This window comes from Sipha flava, unplaced genomic scaffold (genome assembly GCF_003268045.1).
Source record: "Sipha flava isolate LNK unplaced genomic scaffold, YSA_version1 104_pilon_pilon, whole genome shotgun sequence".
Lineage (NCBI taxonomy): Eukaryota > Metazoa > Arthropoda > Insecta > Hemiptera > Aphididae > Sipha > Sipha flava.
In genome coordinates, this window is record NW_020271718.1 from 600423 (window position 1) to 624849 (window position 24427).

At 30.5% G+C, this 24427-nt stretch overlaps 3 protein-coding genes across 3 annotated transcripts in view; 1 reads left to right on the forward strand and 2 right to left on the reverse strand.

Annotated features, from left to right (window-relative positions):
• Positions 1–11985, reverse strand: part of LOC112683990 (hormone receptor 4) — a 76201-nt gene extending 64216 nt beyond the window's left edge. Inside the window, exons 1-2 of the mRNA XM_025555273.1 lie at positions 10952–11985; positions 10598–10821 (exon numbers count right to left, since the gene is read on the reverse strand). The gene's annotated coding sequence lies outside the window, so the exon portion shown is untranslated. The remainder of the gene's footprint in view (positions 1–10597; positions 10822–10951) is intronic.
• A 4320-nt stretch (positions 11986–16305) lies between these two features.
• Positions 16306–17108, forward strand: LOC112684117 (PHD finger-like domain-containing protein 5A). Its single transcript, XM_025555447.1, has 3 exons — positions 16306–16470; positions 16566–16756; positions 16815–17108. Exons 1-3 carry the CDS (start codon positions 16419–16421, stop codon positions 16902–16904), a joined length of 333 nt encoding a protein of 110 aa, XP_025411232.1. The 5' UTR covers positions 16306–16418; the 3' UTR covers positions 16905–17108.
• LOC112683788 (glutamate receptor ionotropic, delta-2) lies at positions 17048–23792 on the reverse strand. The gene is made up of 8 exons (XM_025554943.1): positions 23761–23792; positions 23519–23687; positions 23292–23440; positions 19215–19590; positions 18864–19150; positions 18305–18805; positions 17975–18243; positions 17048–17544 (listed from the first exon to the last, which is right to left on the reverse strand). The coding sequence occupies exons 1-8, from the start codon at positions 23790–23792 to the stop codon at positions 17144–17146; spliced, it is 2184 nt and encodes a 727-aa protein (XP_025410728.1). The 3' UTR covers positions 17048–17143.
• Between the last annotated feature and the right edge of the window lie 635 nt (positions 23793–24427).

Sequence of the window (24427 nt, forward strand, 5' to 3'; positions counted from 1 at the left end):
TGTAGCACTAGCGAAAGTTGATAACTAACGAATAGGTAATTATTATTAATTTATAGTGGCTGAATACGTGTTGTGTTAAATTGTAGTATTGTCGATAAGCGGATAATAGATACCATTGAATTGATAAGGTTCAAAAATCACAGTTCCTTACGTCCTGTACATTAACTTATCGCAAATTGTTCAATTCGATCGAAATACATCTAAAGATTTAATAATAAGTTAAGATATATAATACTCGTAAATTTAAATAGTATATAACTAAAAGTAACATAACTAACTATTAGTACATTATATTTTATTTAAATTAAATTAAATAATGTCACGTCTCGAAACATACATTTTTGAAGAAATCAATTTAATCAATAATTCTAAATTAAAACTATTTTTCTAAGTATTGCCTTACAAGTATTATTGAATTTAACTATAGAAAATGTTGGGAATTTATGATTTCCATTATACAAAATATATATTTCTATGAATGTCTAACATTCTAAAGTATCATTAATTTAATAAATAATTATAAGAATTTAGAATGATAATGTTTTATGAGAAATACCAATTTTATATTTTTGTTAAAATTAAGACGAAACCATGGAAAATTAAAAAAAAAGAAAAGTTCTCCAAAAACCCAAAACTCCAAAATCTCGAAATTATTATGCTTTACTTGATAGTGCGAATATCATCTAAATATTCAATACTGTCACAAGTATTAATTACAGATTTACAATCAAGCGTTTTTTTCATCAAAATTATTTCACATTATAAAAAAATAAAAGAATAATTACGTACTCCGGTTCAATACTTTTACCAATGAAAATATATCATCTATGGATTATAGATAAGTAACTGTAAAGCTTATTTTTTTTGCATAATAGGTATGCCGGACTGAAAGCCGGAACTAACTAACTAACTGGAAGATTTCAATGATCAAAGGCAGTATATTATTAAATCCTTAAATTAAATGTTATATTTCTTAACATTGATAATTGTCATTCGGATTTTCAAGAACATAGAAAACAATTTATTACTTGTTTCACATGGACATAAATTCTCCAAAAGTATTAAATATTAAAATTTGTACGTTAGGTAGTTGTTATCAGGTTATAGAATATAACTAATGCTAAACACAATTTGTACGGGCACGTAGCCTATAAACAACTATGATACTAACGACCCAAATTACGGTATATACTATTCATTGATATTAATCGTTGGTATTAAAAAAAAAAAATCATTGTTTTAAATTTTTTTTTAAAATATCAATAGTCATAATAATTATTTATATTTTAAATGGTTTTGTTTGGATACGGATCAATCACTAAGTTATATCAACCACTTTCAACAATAACTTATACTCGTATTACTTAGTGATAAAGTATCTAATCGTATCAACAGTGTATAAACTTAAAATTTCAAAACCTTTAAAATGTGGTTTAACTTCAATATTGATCATTTGTTTTACAAATATTTTTAATTAGCAATTTATTATAAACTATGTATATTAATAAATAAATTGATTAAATATTACAAATAAATAAAAATTATAATTAATGATAAATCAATTATTGTCGACAATTTAATCGTTAGTATTATATTAATGAACACAACATCATTTAATTATAAAATGTCTTTTAATTTCAAATTTAGATGATAAGTAACGCGACGATAAGTTTTTTTATTATAAATTACGATTAAAATATACAACATTTCTGCTACATTAAACAAACCTACCTGTACAAAATTAAAAAGCCAGTTAATACCTTTTATAATTAATTACTATACACAAATTGCTATAAATAGTTAATACATTAATTTAAAACACTCAAATTGATAGAATACATCATAATATATGAAGATCACGTTTAAAATGTTTCAGAATGAAATTTATAAAAATCTAAAATTTAGATTCTAAATAATACCAAACAACCAATTTACATTACAGAATTCAGATATTCACAATAAATACAATAAAATGATAAATACACAGACATAGTTTTCATTTAAAATTGATTAAACAATTACATAATATTTTCAAAACAAATATAAAAATATAAAATTAAACTTCTGGTTTTGAATGTTAGAATTACAAAGATTTCAATATTATTATAGCTTTCAAGTATTCATCATTAACAATTACAACAAATCCATTTAAACCTTACATCAACACTGACTTCCTTTTTAACTTATTATTTAATAATACATTTTAACGTTACATCTATTTTATTCCAAAATATATTTCTTGAAAATATATACCAGCTTGATATATTTAGCTTGAAATAGGAGTGCATTTATTGAAAAATAAAAAAATGAGAAAAGAAAAACAAACAAAAAGAAAAAAATAATTTACAAAAATGTTCTGGGTTATTTTTTTTTTTAGCTAAAAATCAATTACTGTTCTGCTTTCTGAATTTTTCATAATATAATGTTTCGAAAGTTTCAACATAGTATTTTCAGCTCCCCAGTCGTCTAAATTTTGTAGCACATAACCAAGCTTTTATTTTTAAATTTATTATTATAAGAAACCAATTCAGTTCATAATAATATACAATGAAATAAAATAAAATTTACTAATTATAATGAATAGTTCTTACATGTTGAACATAGTCCTTTACTCCTATTAAATCATACAGAATTTTTTTTAATAATATATGTATATAAGTTTTCCCAATTGAAATCATCTTAACTTAAGCATAAAAATGTATAATATTTGTTACTAATAAATCCGATGAAATAAATTCCCACTGTTATGATTTTACAAATTATAATTGAAAAATAAAAAATAAAAATGTTCAAATAAATATTATTGTAAATAATTTTACATTAATGTATAAATTATTGAAGTAGGTTTGATATACATTTTATTGTTCCAATTTATTAAATATTATTATTTAAGTAAAATTATTATGAATACACATACAATTATTTTTATTCGCACCAATTCAAACATCCACATCATACAGCAATACACTATAAATAATCAATAAAATATTTGTGTAGATATTTTAAAACAAATCAGAAAACTTGGTTGTTATTTTTGATTGAATAGTTAAAAACAAGTTTATAACGCCTTAATATCAAAATAATGAACCCACGTACCTATTGTTACATTATTAGTGACAGTAGTTTGTTGTAATAGGTTTTTGCTACTGTTGGAAAAATCTAAATAATGTTTTGTAAATATATAATATGATTATTAAGAAAAAATTGTTTAATGGGACAGTATAAGTATCAACCATAATAAGGATATCGCACCTGACTAAGCATGTTACTTGTTACATAGAATGTTATGCACTTCTAAACATAAGTAAGACTGGGGTAAAAATTCTTGGGTAATCAAATTTTTATAAATTGATTACTAACTAAAATTATAAAATAAAAATAAAACAATATTTAGCTAGTCTTAAGATATTAATAAAAAAATCTATATCTTGTCCCTACCTTATAGTTCATTAATAATGGTTGATAAATTAAGAGGGTAGTTCTCATTTATAATTTTGATGAAAAAAAAAATTATAGAAAAATTGATTTATAATTTCTCCTATTTGTGGACAACCGTTATTTTTATTACTTATTAGCTTATCCAATTATCCAATCAATTATGGATGGTTCCAAAATGTATTCAAATGAAACAAAATCAATGTTTTAAGTATAATTTAAAATTAAATAACCTAAAATTGTGTAACGATCATAATTTCAATAGAACTATACAATAACTATACGATAATTCAATAATTGTTATTATTTTTCTGTAACGGTAAAGTGATTCGAAAATTATTATAAAAGCCTTTAGGTATTGTTTAACTAAAAAAATTTTAAACAATATCTACGATTAATTTTTTTCGAACTATAAAAAGTTTTAGAAAAAATAAATTATAAACAACCACGGATTTAACTTTTTTTTTTCGACCTGGATTTCAAATAAAGTTGAACAATGTTCCACTGTTCTAAACATCACAATCGATACGTTTTAATTACAATCCCTGTATATTGAAATAATTCGCTGTGGACATATACGTTATATATAACTATGTACTGGAAAATACCCTATTTTCCAAATACAATAATTCTCTTGATTTGTTTCGCGTTTTGTCGAAAGTGAAATTCTGTTCGTTGTTTACAATAACGTCTTTCTTCTTTATATTATTGGGCACGAGAGGGCAATAAACTTTGAAAACGATTTCTGTACACAGGCCGACGACTGGCGACAGCCGTATCGATACCACGCACACGCGGATGATACTACTATGAACGTACGATGACGAGAACGGTCTTTCGGCAGGATATAGTTCATTAATCATAGAGACATGCATCATCAGATGGGGGATGGTTAGTTATCAGTGGAAGGATTGGATCTACAGAGAACTGGATCAGTCTATTTCAAGAGGACACTTATTAGGGCTGAAACTGAATTATACATGTATACCTTGTTACAAAAAACACAATTTGATCATATAATATGGGTTTTGAAGTTCATTCATAATTAACATTGAAAACAATAACATTTATTTTATTTTATGAAGTCTTATGTCTTGTTTTATGAAGTTTTATCCATCTTACATGAAGTCCGGCATAGAAATGTCTTACTGTACTACACAATTAAAACAGTGGTATCATTTAGAGGATGATAACTAACATTCACCTCAGTCTAGTAGTTACTTAATCCTATAGTCGACACACTTAAAAAATATAAGAAATCTTCAAAGGGCCAAATTTTTAAATAAAAATGTACATTGGGTCAGCTAATCCTCGAACTTTACTTCTTAGATTCACCCCTTGTTCAGTGGATATACGGAGTGGCAGAAGCATGTGATGAGCATACGTACACCTATATAATATACGCATATGCAATGCTATCTTTACCCTAAGGGCATGTAGAGTATGAAAGTCTAGAGCCCCCGACCAACAGAGGTTCCAAAATATATAATTTACATCTTTATTTTATAACATATTGGCGCAACCTATTTCAACTAAATATTTGACTGTCAGGCTTAAATAATAAGTTATAATTTATAAACAATATTAAATATTATTTATCTAAACATTTAAATGCCATAAATATAAAAATTACTTTAGCAATAATTTTAATTTACAACAAGTTATCGACGTACATGGTCAGGTGGCTACATGGTTATTTATTATTACAATTTCACAATAAAATAATATCATCGATACGTTTTTGAGCAAAGAGGCAGGTCTAAAAATATCTAAAAAATCATTTCTTCGGAAGGACCATCAGAAAGTAACTGACAAACAAAAATTGTATACAGAAACGTTTCTTCATATAATCGACACCAGTTCCGGTAGTAGATTCTATGGCACCCAGGGCGAATAAACAAATGTCGTTTTATTTTAAAACGTTATCTGATGCTATTAATATCTAAATTCTAAATAAATAGAATAACGAACGACCACTGATAATAATAACAATTTATAATTTATGAACTTAGCTATTGTATATCCGTCATAATAAATAATAGCCAGTAGAATGGATAGAATATTATAATTATATTCCCATAATTTTTTCAGTTTTAACATTATATAATTAAAGCGCATCTCTTTCAACAAGCACCCTGGGTGTAGGTCCAGGTTACCCACCCCTAACGCCGACTCTGATCGACACATTGAACGATCATTTAAAGCAACGTTGAAAATCATACAATGAATTTGACAAACGTTTAAATTTTCTTTCTCAATTAAAAACAATCAATCCTAACCAATTGAGAATAAAATGCAAAGAATTTTCAGAATTTTATCACGAAGATATTAATCATCATGATCTTAAATCTACATTTTTTTCATTTAAAGCAGTACTTAAAAAATCTTCAAAATCAATCCGTGGACTTGAGTATATCGGCCTTAAATACTCTAATAAGGGTAGAGAAATTGAAAAAAAAATTTTCGAATGTGGAAATTGCTACAAGGATATTCCTTTGCCAAGTGATCACCATTTTCAGCAAAAAGCGTTCTTTTTCACAGTTAAAAAGTATAAAAATAAATTACGAACGACAATGTTGAAAGAAAGACTAACTAATTGTCAATAACATGCATAAAAAATTATATCTTTCAAAAATTGTTCGTTAAAGACATAATCAAAGATTTTTGTAAATCAGGAATCTCGAAAGAAACATTTAAAATTAGTGCTAGTTAAATTTGGTATGCATTTGTACATAAATATTTCTGAAAATAAAATAATAAAAAATAATTTTACAAATCACTTATAATATACAGTTTTTTTTAAAAAAAATGGTTAATTAAGACAATAATTTATTGTGATTCTATGATACATAATATTAATAATAATCCAATAGACAAGTATTCATACATTTTTTAATTTGTAATTTAGACATGACTTGATTTTTTTTTTTTATTAATATTCAAATTGTTTTAGTATATTAAATTTTGAATTTCAAAATAATAAATGCATCAAAAATTACATTTTGATCTTTTCATTAGCATTTTTTTTTTTTTTGCTTCTAAAAGAGCCCCTATACTAACTCTGTGTACCAAAGGGCCCTTGCCTAGACAAATACGAACAAAACTCGAAAAGAAAAAAAACTTCGTGTATTTCAACAACAACAATAATTATGCGTGGAAAAAAAATAACGTTTCGAAGACGTTTCTCGCGGAGAAAAGACGATGATATCGTCGCGTTTTGGGAAGTGCTGCCGTGCGGCTGCTGATGTTGTGTTGTGTTGGTGAATAATATAAAGTCGATGCGGAAGTGGTGGGCCGCGTGTGCGGGGGTGACCGTTGGACCTGTGCACAGAGTTCGTTGAACTGGGAGTGCGCGCCTTCGTGCGCCTGGAGAGCGAGCGAGCGAGCGAGCGCGCGCGCAAAACGTTCCGCGTCGGCAGTGAACACGCGCGCACACACCGCACGCCGAACACACGGCGGCCACTCGGGCACTCACGCACGCAAGGGATTCCGTGCGAGGGCGACAGCGGCGTTAACGGACGTCGTCGACCGATCGGCGGCACGGCGCGACCGGCATCGGACGCCGGGCAACGATAAAACAACAATGACGAAGAAAAAAAATAATAAAAATGTACAGTGCCCGTCCGTTTTCGAGAAACAACGAGAACAATAATATACAATATTGTCTCGGTAGCAGACCCGTTATCCAATGCGATCGATCACGGCCGCCCAATGGGTTTTGACGTGTTTTGTTATTTCCATCGTTCATAAAGGTGTATATATTTATATCTTATTATATTTTAGTGGGCGGCGGTAGCGGGGCCGTCGTACTCGGCGTGGCGGAGAGAGCACGAGAGAGGGAGCATGCAATAAAGAGAGAGAGAGAGAGAGAGAGAGAGAGAGAGAGAGAGCCTAGTGAAGAGGCGGAAGGTTCATTGGCCGTCCTTTGCATCATCTGTGGCCGTCAGTAAAGAGCATGAGGTCATGAACCTTCCGCCGGCCAACGTATATACCTGCGATGGGTGACGCGCGCCCTCTCCTCACTCTCGCACATGCGGCGGTTCCTTTTTTTTTTCGTTTCACGTATAAATAATAAAAAAATATGCATTTTATTTTTATACTTCGCCACGTAATATTATACATAAACGTTTCTGTTTGTTATTCCTAGTTTATTTTTTTTCTTTCTCGTAATATTCTCCTATAACGGTGCGTACGAACTATACTAACATTACTACACTCTTGCGGCCGATCCGCTGCTCTGTCAGATGAGGAAAAGGTCAATCACCTTGTACTATCGTCTTCGCCAGTGTACCACGCATGCCACCGCTATTGGTTGCGTATTATTTCATCCATTGTTTTATCGCGTCGTTTTAAATTCTAAGTGAATATTTTAAACTTACAATCTATGAATAACGGCTTTTTTTTAAAAAAAAAAAGTTTTTTTGATAGTTCATAGTTCATCTCGACGGTGCGGTAATAATAATAATAATATTGGCAATTACATCATACTTATATTTTCGTCGATCATTACACTGCGTTGTGCGAGACGTGGATCGCGGCCCGTATACACGAACTTGAAACGAATATTATTGAACCCTCAGACACAATTCACCTATAACCTAGGTGGGTATCAATTAAGATAATATGTGAAAAAACTGCGTCAAGCCATTACACTGAAATGGACTTGACATTGAAGAGTGGCGATTAGCGCTAGCGTTTTACCGTTAGAACACTGTAATGCATAAATTATTCGTCCTAAACAGTTGAATTAGACAGATACATAAATCGTTCACCAGTCTTATCGCTATCGCCTATCAACCTGCTCAAGTGCTAATACGAGCGTTATGTTGGTCCCCTCATCGCCCCCCCCCTCTTTGGCACCGAAAAGATAATGACAATTATGAGATTATACGTTAATACGGTTTGCTGTTGGTCGGACTGAATTCGAACAAAACATGATGCATATGTTACACCAGCAGATGATATTTTATGTATTGAATGACGTGTTTCAGTTCTGATAGCAATGATATTGTTTTTGTTCAGTGACCGTCATTTATATAACGCGTAAAATACGACAAATATTTCAACTTTCGCATAACAAACCATAGAAATACTCTAAAAATACTGTATTACAATGTTCAATTTAAAATATGTAATATTACATAAAGTTGTCAAAAATGTTCGTTTAGGTTGACGTAACTACCCAATAATAAAATGATGCATAAAAGGAAAATCCATTAAAAATAAATCAGTGTCACGTTTGTACAATAAACCTAAAAATAGAATAATAAAAACAAATATTTGCATATTATGCTACTTTATAACAATAGTAAACAATAGTGAATATAAAATAAAACAAAATTTTGAATTGGACGCAAAGCAAAGTCCGAAATATCTACAAAAAAATATTAGGTAACAGCAAAACTTCTGATTTTTTTTCAAAAAAAGGAAAACAAAGTAACGTTAATCGAATGTATAACGAATGCAAACAATTTCACATATAGATAATACAATTATTTAATTATGCATATAAAAGTGCATATTTATAGACACACACACATTTTAATATTGAAACAATCAAAGAATGCGGATCAGTTAAAACTGCACATGTTTGATAATGGATAAACTTAATTTGCCAGTATATACAAAAAAATAAAAAAATAAAATAAAAAAATATTATAGGCCACAGTGAACTTGATAAATCTCAACCTTCAATCGTTCGACTGTCTGAAAATATACCCTTGACGTAGAATATTTTGTTATAGTTTACCTACTGGGATTATTGTTGAACAACAACTAACACCACATCCGATACGAGTACAATACGAAAGAGAAAAACTGATTTCGTGCCGATGTATTAATAGTTGTTATAATTATTACAATAAATACTTTTGGGTTTTATGTTCTATCTGAATGAACGACGACAATGACGACATAAACTCCGATGGAAAGACGGGTGTAGGAGAAAAAATATAAAAAGCGTCATGTAGTTTACACGTGCGGTCGATGGGCACCCGTCGATGGTTTATCCGCGGCAGCCAGCTCAAACGGCCCGAGCGGTCGTTGCTCTCTTTCAGATCTGAATGTAGGTCAGTAATGAGGCAACGACCCTGGACGACCCCGTAACGCCGCCCTCGCTAACAGAACATTGAAATGAAAAATCGTTTCGCTTGTTTTTCTTGTGTGGGTTTCATCATATTTTTTACGTTTTTCTTTTTCAATTTATTTTTTTCAATTTTACATATGCGATGACCCCAGGGAAATAATACATCGCTAGGACAAATTCGGACACAATCAGAGCAATTATTTCGGACGAATTAATATTGGCACGATGAGCATAGCATATACGTGTAACAAAAATAAAACGCAGTAAGCAATACTATTGTGCCGCCATTTGCAACGGAGTACAATAATAACAAGTAATAAAATATTTCGCCGACCAAACGAAATTTGAATCGTGCGGTTTTTTTTTTAAGAAAGTAAAAAAGCCGTGACGCCGAACAAGGCCAAGGCCAGTCGAACCGGTTCTACATTCAGTTTATTGTTTTTTTTTTTACATTTTCATGTTGGATTCATGTCGTTATCTTTTCAGCTCCATAAGTGAATACAGAAATAAGTGTATATAAATTGAGCGATACAATATAGGTACATATAGTATTAAAATGTTTACGTTTTATAAATACGTGAAAAGCATTCCGTGCAAACATGCATATAGCCGTGTCTTTCTTTCTCTCTCTCGCTCACTCCGGTTGCCAATTAATGTGCCTGCGCACCCAATACTCTAGTCGGTCGTTGAACTCGACACGCTCGCGGGAGAGCTCACCGTGTATAAATATAGACTGCGCACAACTTTCAACCGTTCAACTTTTGACACACGCGCTTCGACTTGTCCGTACCAAACACGAATAATCACACGTTGTACATTTGTTACGCCACAGTGAAACCACGTTTCGGTTCGAAAATCGTGCATACAGCGCGTTTCGCGTTCATCCGAACTCATTTAACGACGACATCGCGAATCCAGACGATGGTCGTGTTCGATACCGTGTTACGGTAACGGGCAATAACACATCCGATGTACACGGCGATGTAATAATAACAAACAACGTTCAAATATAAATAGCTGGCGCCCGCAGTGCATGCAGTTGGCGTGAAAAAAAAAATAATAAAAATAATAACTTACATTTTAACGACGTACGCCGGCATTTCGCCGAGTGTGATGTGAGCGGACAACGTGACGGATAATGTTGCGCGGTGGTTCGGATCTGCGGCCGTAAGTTTACGTATCGGTTAACGTTAGCCGGCGGCCGTCAGCGGTGGTTCGCCCGGATGAATGTCGCCACTCACGAGCGCCGTCACGCCCGATCATCGTGTTGATCGCAAGCGAAAATATGCGGCCAACGATACCTTGCGGAACAAAAGAATATTGAACTTTGCGCACGAAAAAGCATTCACACACGGCGGACATGTGCGAGTACGTGACAAACGATGTCCATACAGTAGTTATAACAATACAATTATCTATACATATATATACCTAAAACAAAAAACAACGGTCCATCTTTCGTACGCGTCTTATATCCGGTCTATCCTCATGGGTTACGGGAAAATTGTATTGCGTTTACGAGCTCGCGTTAATCAGACTACTCTATTCGGGAGTGGGGGAGGGGGCTCGGAATAGATTCATATCGTTCTAGACGATGTGTGATAAGCGAAAGCGGTGGGCAAGAAAAAGGATGGCAAATGGTTTTCGGGCGAAACACGACCGGGGTCTAATACTGATGAATCCCGGGCCGTTACGAAGCGCAAAGCAAGTGTGGGTGGGTGGACACGTGTAAATGAATGTGCGCGCGTGAAAATACAATTTTATCCCCCTGAGGATAGATCGGATAAACCTGTGGTCCTGGAAAAGACGCACCCGCGATCGGTCGACGCGTCACTAGAACTGTGAGACCGCACTCTCGGCACGTGACGCACTAACGACAAAACATAAACCACGATATAGCAGGCGTTTAAAATATATACAACATATCTACGTAAACTATTATTTGTACAAGTAAGTCTTGATTACGAACTGTAAAATTTTATATTTTCGTTCACCGCGGATACCGCGGTACGGCGCACAACTCGCGGAGTAAATGCATGGAACAAAAATTTGGAAAGAAAAAAAACCGCTACCGAATTTCCGCAACAACCCGACGGGACGGGCGGTAACCAAAACGGAACCGTGGTAAAACGAGTTACGACGAGAAAACGAAAACCTATTGAAATTTTACCCGACGAAAAAATTAAATTGTAAAAAAAATGAATAATTTTCAAAATAAAAAAAAACGTACGCAATCGCGGATTGTTCGTCAACGGTAACGGTAGAAAAACACGCGGAAAAAACGGCCGGAACACGCGCGCGAATTGACGGAGCACACGGAATACACTCTCCGGGTACAGAAACCGATGGCGTTGGCGGGCTTTCGACGACGGCGGAGAGACGCGACCGCGAGCTGGTGCCGGCGCAAACTTGGATGCCGGGCGGCGGCGGACCAAGCGTGTGCTGCGAATGTATACGAACTGCGGCGGCTTCGGCGGCTACGGCGTCGGACGGTGGGGTGCGCGCGCACGGCGGGGCAACATGTGCCAACAGTTATCGCCGGTCATTGACCTCAACCGTGGCTGCTACTGCCGCCGCCGCCGCCGCCGTCGTCATCGTCGTCGTCGTCGCGCGCGCATTTATGTATCATTATAATACGCGGCCGCTTACGCCGGTGCGGTGTGTTTACCGTGAAGCGGTTGATACACTTAAGCGATGACGTTCGCGGCGACGGGATAGATTTGAAAACAAATTTGATTTCAATTAAAAGGAACAACGCGAGACGAAACCGTTCCGCGACCCCATGTTTTTATAACACGACCGCGGGACGTACGGCCGTATCGGTGTTACGTAAGCGGTCGACGTCGTTCGGGTGCGGTGTTTCCTACATTTTTTTGTTCATCGACTTCGTTTTTTTCCGGCGAAACGACCGCGATCCCGGTTGACGGAAAACCACGTTATCGCAAACCGCGGTACTGTTTCAACCGCGTGGCAACACTCGCGCCATAACGACATCACGTTTAAATTTACATTTGTGTGTCTGCGCGTTCACCCGATAACGCATCGAGATGTTTTCCAAACACGCAGTCCGATAATGCCACTGCCGCACGCGCGACGTTATTAAAATTACTGCCGGCTGGTAGGTAGCCGTCAAAATAATGTAACCACCACCACCGTCCCTCCACCCGAAGTTGTGTTGCACAGTTCTGTTGACATAAATGGACGTGCACACACATATAGTGTAGGTAACGGCAGTGACGTAATTTTTGGGAGGCAAGTGCCCACCTGATAATTTTTTGAGAGATAAAGGTATGATCCCCCCCCCCCCGATAATCCAACAGTACAAATAGCACCTTTTATTAATGAACTCTTATGGTTATTATTTAACGATATTGGTACCTAGTACTACCTTCAATTTATGTTTATCAAAACCACAAAATGAGTTAAAAGACATGTAAAATTAAACAATTAGATAAACTGTAAAAAATACATACAATAAAAATATATATTTTAATTGGTGAGGGGGGGGGTGTATCAGAGTTTTGGTAATAATAAATATATTATATTGCCCCTCCTAGATTTTTTCCCAGTTATGCCACTGGGTAACGGTTTACGGCTAAATTCATGTCCCGATAAATAAATATGTACGCACCCATGTCGGAACACACTCGAAACGCGAACGAAATCACTTCAGATATCAATGAATAACAGTTTTTGTCAGAAGAAGCAGAATTATAGTTCGAACGAAATCACATAACTAAAAATCACAAGAGCACACGTTCGTCCTCGTCGTGATAACGGGTGCGTACATCTTATAGGCTAGGAATTAATATTTGTTTTTGTGCAGAAAAAACGGTACGCAATACAGTTTACAATATAATCATTATACAATACATATTGTTACATCATATACAACAATTTAACGTGAAAAAATAAAAGAATCGTTAGAATTGCTTATAGGTAAGTAGGCACATTGAAGTATATACCCATGTTTACCTTTACGGTGAATATTTAATTGAGATTTACTATGTAAAACTAAAAATGATAGTTAATGCGAGTGCAGTGAATTAAAAAGAAAAAAAATTTAAAAGGTTTCATATCTGTTTTACTATGCATATAATGAGTGATTTGGTCCCACTTCATTATAAACTATATATTTATTTACATGCGGTTGAATGATATTATTTAAAATTTTTTTTTTAAACTTTATTTATAACGACTCTATAATGAAAGAAAAAATAAGAACGCGGGTTCTTTATTAAAAATCACCCTTCAAATTGCTTACCGATTCGATCATCCCTTATTTATGCTCATGGTGTAGCTACACGAAATAATAATAGAACATTGTATTATATGGTAACGTCGCGCTGTACAGTACAATGCACCAACGGAATAACAGCAGCTGATTATCTTGGTCAATCGGTCAATTGCATACGCATTCGTATTTTATTCCACGTAAAGATTATATTTTGATGTTTATCATATGCAAATTGAGTATTTGTAATTATACACGTGGCGCATAGAATTTAAATAAATAAATTACTTACTTCTATAATGTAAGTTAACATTGAAAACCATACTATATAAACAATACATCGAATGAATACTAATACTTGTTTAAATTGAATTATTTTCAATGAGTGTTCGGTTTATACATTCTATTGTACATTTAACTATTAAATAGTCGTATGTTATTACGTCCTTAAATTTAATTTGAAATTTTCAGTATGCAGTAGGTTATAAGTATGTAAGCAGTGATGTATAGCTAAAATAAATCATTGGTATACGTCTTATTTCATGTAGTAACTCTCATATGGTAGAAACAAAACAAAATCATTCATGAACTACGCATCCTTAATTATGAGTCATAATTAGTTGATAATGAGTTCATATTACATGTGTGTAATTTTAAGCAAAATTTTTAGTGCATATTTAAGTACATATTTAAAAATCAATACATATTTTATAGCATATTACAGCATTTTTAGAAACATATTTTGAGAATTTTTTGTGCATATAAATCTGGTCCCTAAATATGACTGATAACAAAAACTTGTTGAATGATAACAAATTTAAATTTTTCATAAAAAAAGAAAAATATTTATTTACAATATATTCGATACCGAATCACGTCATAAATATAACCACAAGTTGGATTGTTTATATTTGTCAAATTACAAGCTATACGCTAGATAGGATAGTATATCCACGTATCATAAATTTCTCATAAGCTATATACCATTGATGAAAATAGCGTATTGGGTATACGTCGTATACCCCCGTATACCCCCGTATACCCTTAAATACATCATGGTATGTACTTACTTGTAAATACTTATCATGTACTTCTTTATATGTATAACAACAAATTATAATTAACTATGGAAGATAAAAAACAAAAAAATAAACTTTCATTGAATTTAAAAAACAAATTTTTAAACTAAAATAATTTAAAATATCGTTGTTTATTAATTCATACTCTAATGTATTATCGATTACCCACTTAATATAGAAACAGTGTGGGATATCATATTATTCTGTCTGAATATAGATTAATTGTATAATATTATATCGAGTATATTTTATTAATCATCTGGGTACCAGGATCACTTTAAATGGCCCGACATTTGTATTCAAAATTTTTGTAAATAGTGTTTGAAGTTTAAGAAATTAGTTGAAAAATTGAAAAAATATTTTATATCTATTCGCTCGATTAACTTTTATGACAGAAACTGATATTCAATCATAAAACTTTCTTAAAATATTCTTAAAAATTAATTACTAGATCTAATAGTTTCAGTTCTATTATTTACGATGTATGGTTCTTGTGTAAAATTAATTCAAATCTTTAGCATCAAAAACACATATTTTATAAAAACTAACGAAAGTTTAAAGTTTTACAGCTTTAAGATAATTCTGTAGAAATGATCAAAAACACATTTAATTATATTATTGAAACTAATAGATGGTGACTTAATTCCGATATCATAATTTTCAAACGATCTGTAATTTTTATTTTTGAGAAGAATTTGATTTCTTTCGTTTCAATCGTGTTATTAAATTATTTTTGCAGAGGGGACAATTGTATTTTCCAAGGCCGTATCTGGTGGGGTCCAGGGTGTCTGAACCCCCCCCCCTCGTAATTTCTTCAATATTTTATATTTAAAAAAAATGTTTTCAATAACAACATAAATATTTTCAGTCAAAAATGATTTAAGCTCCAATTAATCATTGACTGCTTTTAATTTTATATCATAATATCATATGACAATTTGATATTAATTTTAATAAAAGAAGATTAAACCTTTTTCAAATATTCCAAATATCAAAAGTTAAAATCTAACTTCAATAAAATTACAATATACATGTTTTGGACCCCTCCCGAAAAAAATTTCTAAATACGACCTTGGTATTTTCTATACATTTATAAGCAAGGCGAAATATGTTATGGAACGGTCTTTTATGATGATTTTATTTATTTAATTTTCATTGTAGGGTAACTTACCTATCAGAAGTTGACAAACTAGATGATATATTTGATTCTGTATCTCTACAATCAAAATAGTACGTCTTTTATAAAATCGATGGTAATGCTGTAATCTTCATCAAATTTTGAATATGCATACAATTTTATCATATATTATTGTTGTGCGTTTTTATCGAACTTGAAATAAATATAATTTGAATTTTGGCGACACTGTTTCTTTTCACTGACATGAAATGGCCAAATTTTTTACAGTGAGTAATTTAAATTTTGTATGTGGGCTACACTGAGATTTGTAATATTATTGTTATGATTATTTGTATGTTTGGTTTGATAAGTAAATAGACATAATTACTCGTGGGTTAACTGAAAGCCGGGTTATTTTATTTTATACTCTTATTTTTATTGTCATAAGGTAGTCTATAACCATACAGAATGGCGAAACATCATCCGGACTTGATATTTTGCCGAAAGCAGCCCGGAGTCGGTAAGTGTAAATCATCATGTAAATTGTAAAGTATTACAATTTTTGAATTATAATAATATATTATTTTGCTTATTAAAACTATATTTTTAAAATAGCTATCGGAAGATTGTGTGAAAAATGTGATGGTAAATGTGTGATCTGTGACTCTTATGTTAGACCATGTACATTAGTACGTATATGTGACGAATGTAATTATGGTTCATATCAGGGGCGTTGTGTTATATGTGGTGGACCTGGTGTATCGGATGCATATTATTGTAAAGAGTGTACAGTTCAAGAAAAAGATGTAAGTGATCTTTTAAAATTTTAAATTTTTTATGTTTATAGTGTATATTTGATTACAGAGGGATGGATGTCCAAAAATTGTGAATTTGGGAAGTTCCAAAACAGATCTATTTTACGAAAGGAAAAAATATGGTTTCAAAAGACGGTAGCATTGCCTTCTGTTTGTTTGTTTTTTTATTTAAGCTCTAATGATTGTTCACAATCTGAATTAACTGTCCTCTTAGTAAACTAATTAAAATTTAATTCTTATACATGTTTTTAAATAAGTGCAAATTAATTGATTTTAAATTACTGATTAATATATAAGCTTTTAGTTTGAATCAACAATTAAATAAATAATTATCTACCAACAACATTTTGTATTTAAAATTATAATGGTGAATCATACCTAATTTTTTTGTTGTGCATAATAACAGCTTAAAAAATACTCATCAAATAAAGGATCCTTTTTTACTACTCCGTACCAATAACTTATTTCAAGTAATAAAGTTACAATACTTAAAATATAACCAGCAACCAGTACAACAAATGCTCCATAAAGTTTCTTTAGATCCATTAATGCTTTAACTTCTTCAGTTTGTTGTAGTTTCTCTAATGCTATTGTATCCAACATTACATCGGTTAGCCATTTTTTCACTAAACCAGCTTCTATGACTCTTATTAAAAATCGGTCGACTGCTGGCTTAATCGGAGAATTCTTTTGTAGCCCTATTGAGATTGGCACATTAACTATACAATTTGACATGATATGCAATGTGAAATCTCCGTTACTTGTACTATTCAATGTACCTTCAATAAATAAATTAAATAAGTTTCAGTACTGTGAATTGTTTACTATACTATTATAGTAAAACAGAAATAAAGTAAATTTAATATTGGTGAAATTAAGACTTTAATATTATAATAATTACTGACTTTAATTATAACTAGTTTAGAGAAATAGAAATTCTAATCTTAATACATTGAACAAAACCATTAGTAAATAAATAGGTAATAATAAAAATAATTATTACTTAAATATATCAAATATCTTTTCATATGTAATTTTTACTATTGCCTTTTGTCTATACTAAACTTATTTTATTAATGTAATGTTAATGGAAAACTTATAATATATTTTAAATGAAATTGTAGAAAATATTTATTTTTTAAATCTTAAATTTCTACACATCTATAACATACAATTAATAAATTATAAATTATTTAAAAATGTCTATACCATTAATTAACTGTGAATTTTGTTCCTGTGTTTTAGTGTTTTGCAACCCTTTTACATATCTCAAAAAATGTATATTATCATAGTATGCAAATTGCCCTTTTGATACTCTATCAATTGCTTTATCAACATCATAAACTTCTTGAAATTTTTGACCAACCCTTTGCCCAGTTCTGTCTAAAGATGTCATGAAAAACTCTTTTGATTGCTCTCCCCATCCTCCACAGTCCACATTACTATCAGCAAGATCTTCCAATGTATCAATTGTTATCCTGTAAAATTAATAAGGAGAGTTAAATAAATAGTTATTAAATATTTAAATTGTTTTATAACCTTGTATCTGGATTTGCTAAGATTGCCGTCATACTTGCTTTATAAGCAACTGCAACTAATAAACAATATATCCACCACCAACCTGTTAAAATTCTTATGGCCCATCCACTAGGTACTTTAGGTAATGATATAGCAATTAACATTCCATAAGTATATAAAATACTATTTTCTATGTCTTCAAATAAATATAATCCAGTCACATCTTTGTTTATATATTTATTCAAATTTGTATTTTTCATATAATTTATTTCAAACTTTTGTTGTTTATTTATTTTTGTATTTTTAAATTTATTTTTTAAAGTATTAAAAATATTTTTAATTGTACTCTTTAATTTTGCTAAAACAGAATCTTGTTTGTTTAATTCTTTGTTTGTATTAGTATTATTTATTAATTTATTCATATTGTGACTGTCTTCAATATGTTTATGAGCTGTTGCGAAGACATAAAATAAAAAACCTCCAACAAGAAGCGTAATAAGTACTCCGACCCACATATTTAACCTAAAATAATTAGTACATCAATGTAAATTATTTACTAGTAATTTATTATAATTTTTACTTGAAAGGAAGGATCAATGTTTTCCATGAGTTGTCTGTTTTTGATTCAAATGTCAAGAATGTTAGACATTCTGTGTTGTAAGGAATAGATAGATCTAAAATGTTTAGGTGATAAGGTGAATAATGTAAATTACCCAGTACTAAATCCGCTCGAGCAGATGATGCTTCCCCTAACAATCCAGATAGGGTTCCATCAATTTGTTTTTTACCCCATTTTTCAGTTCGCCAATTCATTGGTTCATAAATAAATGGTATAAAATTCATTACACTGCTAAGAGAATTCAAAACCTAAAATATCATTAAATAAAATTGTAAAGTATATTATTCAAAATATTTTTTAAGGTTATAAAACCTCGATTTCTAAGCCTTTATTATAGCCACTGTTTTCATCATTTTCATTTGTTAACATATTTTTTATTGCTGATGGAATATAATTAAATGTGACTACTTTAAGTGAATTTCCTTGTAGATTTGATACTTTATCTCTGTATAAATCTGTTTGTTTTTGAAATTTTCTTTTATTCCATAAATCTAGTCTTAAAGTAATCAATACTCCTTTAATTGGTGCTGGGTATGGAACAGTTGATAATTCATATAATTCTTTAAAACGATATTTTCTGATGAACACAACATTTATAATTTTTGTCCATAATGTATGATATTGTTTAGTAAAGAGTCTACGATCATGTAATAACATAAATTTAGTTCTTGAATCTAACAATCTATGTCTGAAAATTATTTTTAAGCATTTATTCAAATTTAATTGTAATCATATTTTGATATCAATAAACTATAATACATAATATATTATGTACATTGCCAAAGTGACGCAGTGAAATTATATTAAACCCTGCAATAAATAAATAAATTGTCTACCAACCGAACCAGGAATATGCCTAGAAGGGGGGTTTAGGTGTTCACCCCCTGAATCATTAACAAATTTATAAAAAAAGTATTAACGCAGTTTAAGTAACATAAAATTTTGCAAGAGTTATTTTTATTATATATTGTCGATTTATCTAGTAGTATAAAATTAATCTTACGTATATCTTAATTATCTTGTGAAATACATTGGAAATAAGTGCCTTCAAAAATATCCTAGAGCAGGGGTCGCCAACCAGTCGATCACGATCGACTGCTTGATCTTCCTAAGAATATAGGTCGATCGTTGTAAAAATTAATTTTACCGCTATCAGTCAAGATTAAAATAATCAAATAATTGGATAATGGAAAAATTAGATAATTATTATTATGAAAAAACAATAAATAATTATTCTTTGTACTTAGACCTTTTATTTTATTTTTTATTTACTCATTACACTAATCTCTTCCTAAAGACTTAAATTCTCCTAGATTTCGATCATCATGGACTAAAATTTCAAATGTAGCTTACTTTTTTGAAAAGGTTGGCGACCCCTGCGCTAGGACAACATTTGACGGCCCCTTCACATCAAGTTTTTCTTATAAAATTGACATCACATTTTTAGCGTATAATTTCCTTCATTCCTTGAATATGTTAGGTTAAATTATTTATCAATAATATTCTATCCTTTGGTAATATTTATACATTTGTAAGCACGTACTGAGTTGACTCCAGGAGGGAGTCTAGGGCCGTATCGTATTTATAAAAAAATGTATATTGTTAACAAAAAATGAATATTATAATATGGACATATAATATGCATATTATATACGACACGCACAAGTATGTAGATAGAGCCATAGAGATATGACAGTGTATAAGATGTACCTGCTATATATATATATATATATCAAGGGTTCCGCCAGATGTATGTTATTATTGAGAAACTTATTTCATATCATATTTGGAAAAAATATTATTTTATATTATTTAAAAAAAAATTGTGTTTTAAACTAATTTTAATAAAGAGTAATCATTAACAATATTAACAGTATCATTAAAAAAATTTTTTAAAGTATTGACTTTCCTTTTTTTTTCTTGAAAAATTAGAGTTGAATAGGAATTAAAGACATTAGGATTCCGCGAAACACAAACTATTTTTTAAGGGTTCCGTGATTATAAAAGTTTGGGAACCGCTGATCTATATTATGAAGAACCAATAAGACTATAAATAAACTATATTAATATAAAATATACTATGGTATGATACTATGATATTATTATTTTATCATGTTCAAAATATGCATTGTGTAGCACACATTTATGTACGGACTAAATTATTGTTTTCTTTTTGCTATAAGATTTTGTAAAATTATAACTTCCCTCTCCCCCAACCAAGGCTCTGGAGCAGACCCTGAGCACGTTACAAATTATTTACACGATTTCATATTTAATAGTTCAGGTATCAAGGGCGTATACAAGGGGGGTTTTCGGGTCTGGACCCACCCCCTCCCATTGAAATTTCTATATACTCAACGATTTAATAGTAAATAGTATAATAATAGTATATGTTATAGTGTATTTTAATTTCCCACTATCAGTTAAAATAAAAATGTTGTCCCCCTCCCATAAAAAATTCCTGGTTACGCTACTGTCAATTATAATATACAATATGATAAGAAGGTTATACTCATCTTAAGCCGGTCCCACATAAATCGTGTACTTTGCGAGCGTATACTCGGCGAGTGTACTTGCCAAGTTTGTACGATGTACGATGTTTGTAATTATGTTGCTCCTACACGACTCGTGTTATAAACTCGTGTGATATTAACAATAAATAATAGTCTATTTTGGGGGAAAATCCAAGGTTAAAATCTTATCAGCACGAGTCACTCGTGTTGTATCCGAGATGGACGGGAAACCGCGAGTGACTCAAATATAAGTGCTTCAAATATGTCTAATATAAATGTAAAAAAATCACGTTTGGAATCACATGAAACCATGAATATATCGCGAAAAATGCTGTGTTTGAGGTCTGCGATACAATAATTGTCAAAGCTAAAGATCGTTTAGAATTTACTGAACACTTAACCGCCACTAACTTATTTAAAGCTGAAAAATATTTAGAATATTTTAAAACATTTCCATTACAATATTTTCAATGCATAATTGAATGCTTCACGTTTTTTTATATCGAAAGTTTGAAGACTGAACTAGAAGTTATGTATTTTTGAGATGACTTCCGAACTTTGAATGGTGTAATTCTAACATAAAAAAAATATCAAATGATATGAATGAAACTTTTCGAGGAATCCTTACTCTGTTAAAATATTAATTACAATTCCTATAACATCTTCCGAAGCAGAAAGATGTTTTTCAATGCTGAAACATATAAAACATGTTTATGAAGCACAATAGGAGAAGAAAGGTTAAACGCTCTAACAATGATGAATATTGAAAATTAAATGATTTCAAATGACGCTTATTTTAATAAAAAAGTGTAGGATATGTTTGGTGAAACAAAAGATAAACGTTTAGACTTTAAGTATAAACTTTTATAAATGTTTTTTTTTTAATTTTGTAATTTTCAGTTTGTATTTTTATTTTTCCAAAAAAAAAGTTTTGATAATTTAAAATATAATATATAATAATTTATATGTATTAAATGGATTTAATTAAATAACTATTATTAATAATATTTGTGTTCGATACATCACACAAATAAGCAATTTTATATCGCCCTCCCACTTTTAAGCACACGAGCCGTCACTGCTATCTAAAATATAACACTGAATTTGTCTTATTATGTTCAATTTTTATGACGCCCCCTAAACTTATAATACTACGGGCTTTCTTCCCCCCCCCCCCCTTTGGAACGGTTATGTTTGAAATACGTGGTAGTAAAAATACTAAATCCCTCTCCGAAAAAAATTTCTAAGCAACGCCCTGAACCATCTACATAAAGTTTTAAATATCTGATTGTGATCATTAATGACATGATTTAACAATGCTTCCTGTTTAATTTGCCATGTATTGGTTACATAAATTATAATTAGTTTTATACCTAAGTGTTCTAAATTAAATATTTATGTATAATTTTAAGTATGAGTTTTATGTTAAATATGCATATATTTATACCATTGATTTTATTGTACTAGATACTTATTAGATAGCAGAGTTTTATTTAAATTTTTTTTTTAGAAGGGGCTGGGGAATTTCCTTTAAAGAATTCATCTAATATTAGATATAGATAATACTAGCAGTTACTGCTACCCTCCGCTAATTAGTATATGTATAGAAATAAATAAATACCTAAATGCTTTATTAAAATCATTAAAATATATTAAAATTACTAAAATAAATAAAATCGTTACTTTATTAACTTTGTATGTACCTGATGTTGAATTTTTTTTTATTTAAAACTGGTAGTATTTACCATAAAATAATACTCCATTTTAAGCATATATTTATTTATTTCTATATATAAACTATTTGTTTATTTATTTTCATATTAAACAATTTACATTGACTAAGTTACACAAATTATTTATTTTTTAACCATCATACTTATCACTAAATTTTAACAATCTTATTGTTTGATCAGCATTAAGCATAAATATTATATTCATGTTACATCCTTCTTTTCTAACCATTTTTAATACTTGTAAAGTTTGAAATTTGGGAGATATCAAATCTTCTGAATCATTAACTAATGTCTGTAAATAATTGTTAATTAGATTAATAAATTCAATTAATAAGTAAAATTAATTATTATTCAAACTGTTGTTACGTACTTTAAATAATGGTATTCCAGTTATTGATTTATAAAACGATTTATCTAATATACTGTCATAAAAATGATCAACTATCAAATTCAAGCATGTAGCTGTATCTTTCCATTTCTTTGTTATATCAACAGCTAAATTTTCAAATTCAGAATTCCATTTTATATCACCGTAAGAACTTTGAAACAGTTATATAATTTAAAATAAGTACCTATACCCGGAAAAAAAATAATACTTAAGGTTTAACATACTTAAATTTAATAACATTTGCTGAAGCCCTCATTCGTTGTTTATAAATTAAAAAATATATAATTAATATAAAAAGTTTATAAACATTCATATCAATAGATTAATTTTTAATTGTTAGTAATGAAAATGTATACTAAAGTGTATAAGTATTAGTTTCGTTAAATACTAGGGTCTACATAAAGTGACATTTGTTCTATATGAAAGTATTCACAATACTAAACTAAATTGCATTTCTTTGCAAATTACAAAAAAAAAAAAGCATTAAATATTGAATTAAATTGTCAGTGATATTGAAACGATTGCGTGAATCATGTAAATTGAAATTCTAAGTTCCATGAATACATAATTGCTTAAACTTTAAGCAACGTAAGGAAAGTATTGATTTTACAATGTTTTTTTTGTGATTATACTGTCTGAAAAGTGGCAGTTAACCTAAACAAAAATCTTATCAAGTTAGAAATTGTACCCAGAACTCGGAAGATAATATTTTTGATCATTTTTATTAATGGGGTCCGGACCCCCCCCCCCATTGAAATTTCTACATACTCAATGGTTTATTAGTAAATAGTATAGTGTATTTTAATTTCCCATTATCTTCAATATACAAAGCTTATAGATTATATAATATACCTATAATGTATAATCTATGTTTAATTTATACTGCTTTTT

Coding starts and splice junctions, on each gene's coding strand:
- LOC112684117 (XM_025555447.1), top strand. CDS start 16,419: ATGGCGAAACATCATCCGGACTTGATATTTTGCCGAAAGCAGCCCGGA. Junction 16,471..16,565: donor CCGAAAGCAGCCCGGAGTCG/GTAAGTGTAAAT, acceptor TTTTTAAAATAG/CTATCGGAAGATTGTGTGAA. Junction 16,757..16,814: donor GTACAGTTCAAGAAAAAGAT/GTAAGTGATCTT, acceptor ATTTGATTACAG/AGGGATGGATGTCCAAAAAT.
- LOC112683788 (XM_025554943.1), bottom strand. CDS start 23,792: ATGAGGGCTTCAGCAAATGTTATTAAATTTAA. Junction 19,591..23,291: donor TTGTTAAAATTTAGTGATAA/GTATGATGGTTA, acceptor AATAATTTTCAG/ACATAGATTGTTAGATTCAA. Junction 19,151..19,214: donor ATAAAGGCTTAGAAATCGAG/GTTTTATAACCT, acceptor ATGATATTTTAG/GTTTTGAATTCTCTTAGCAG.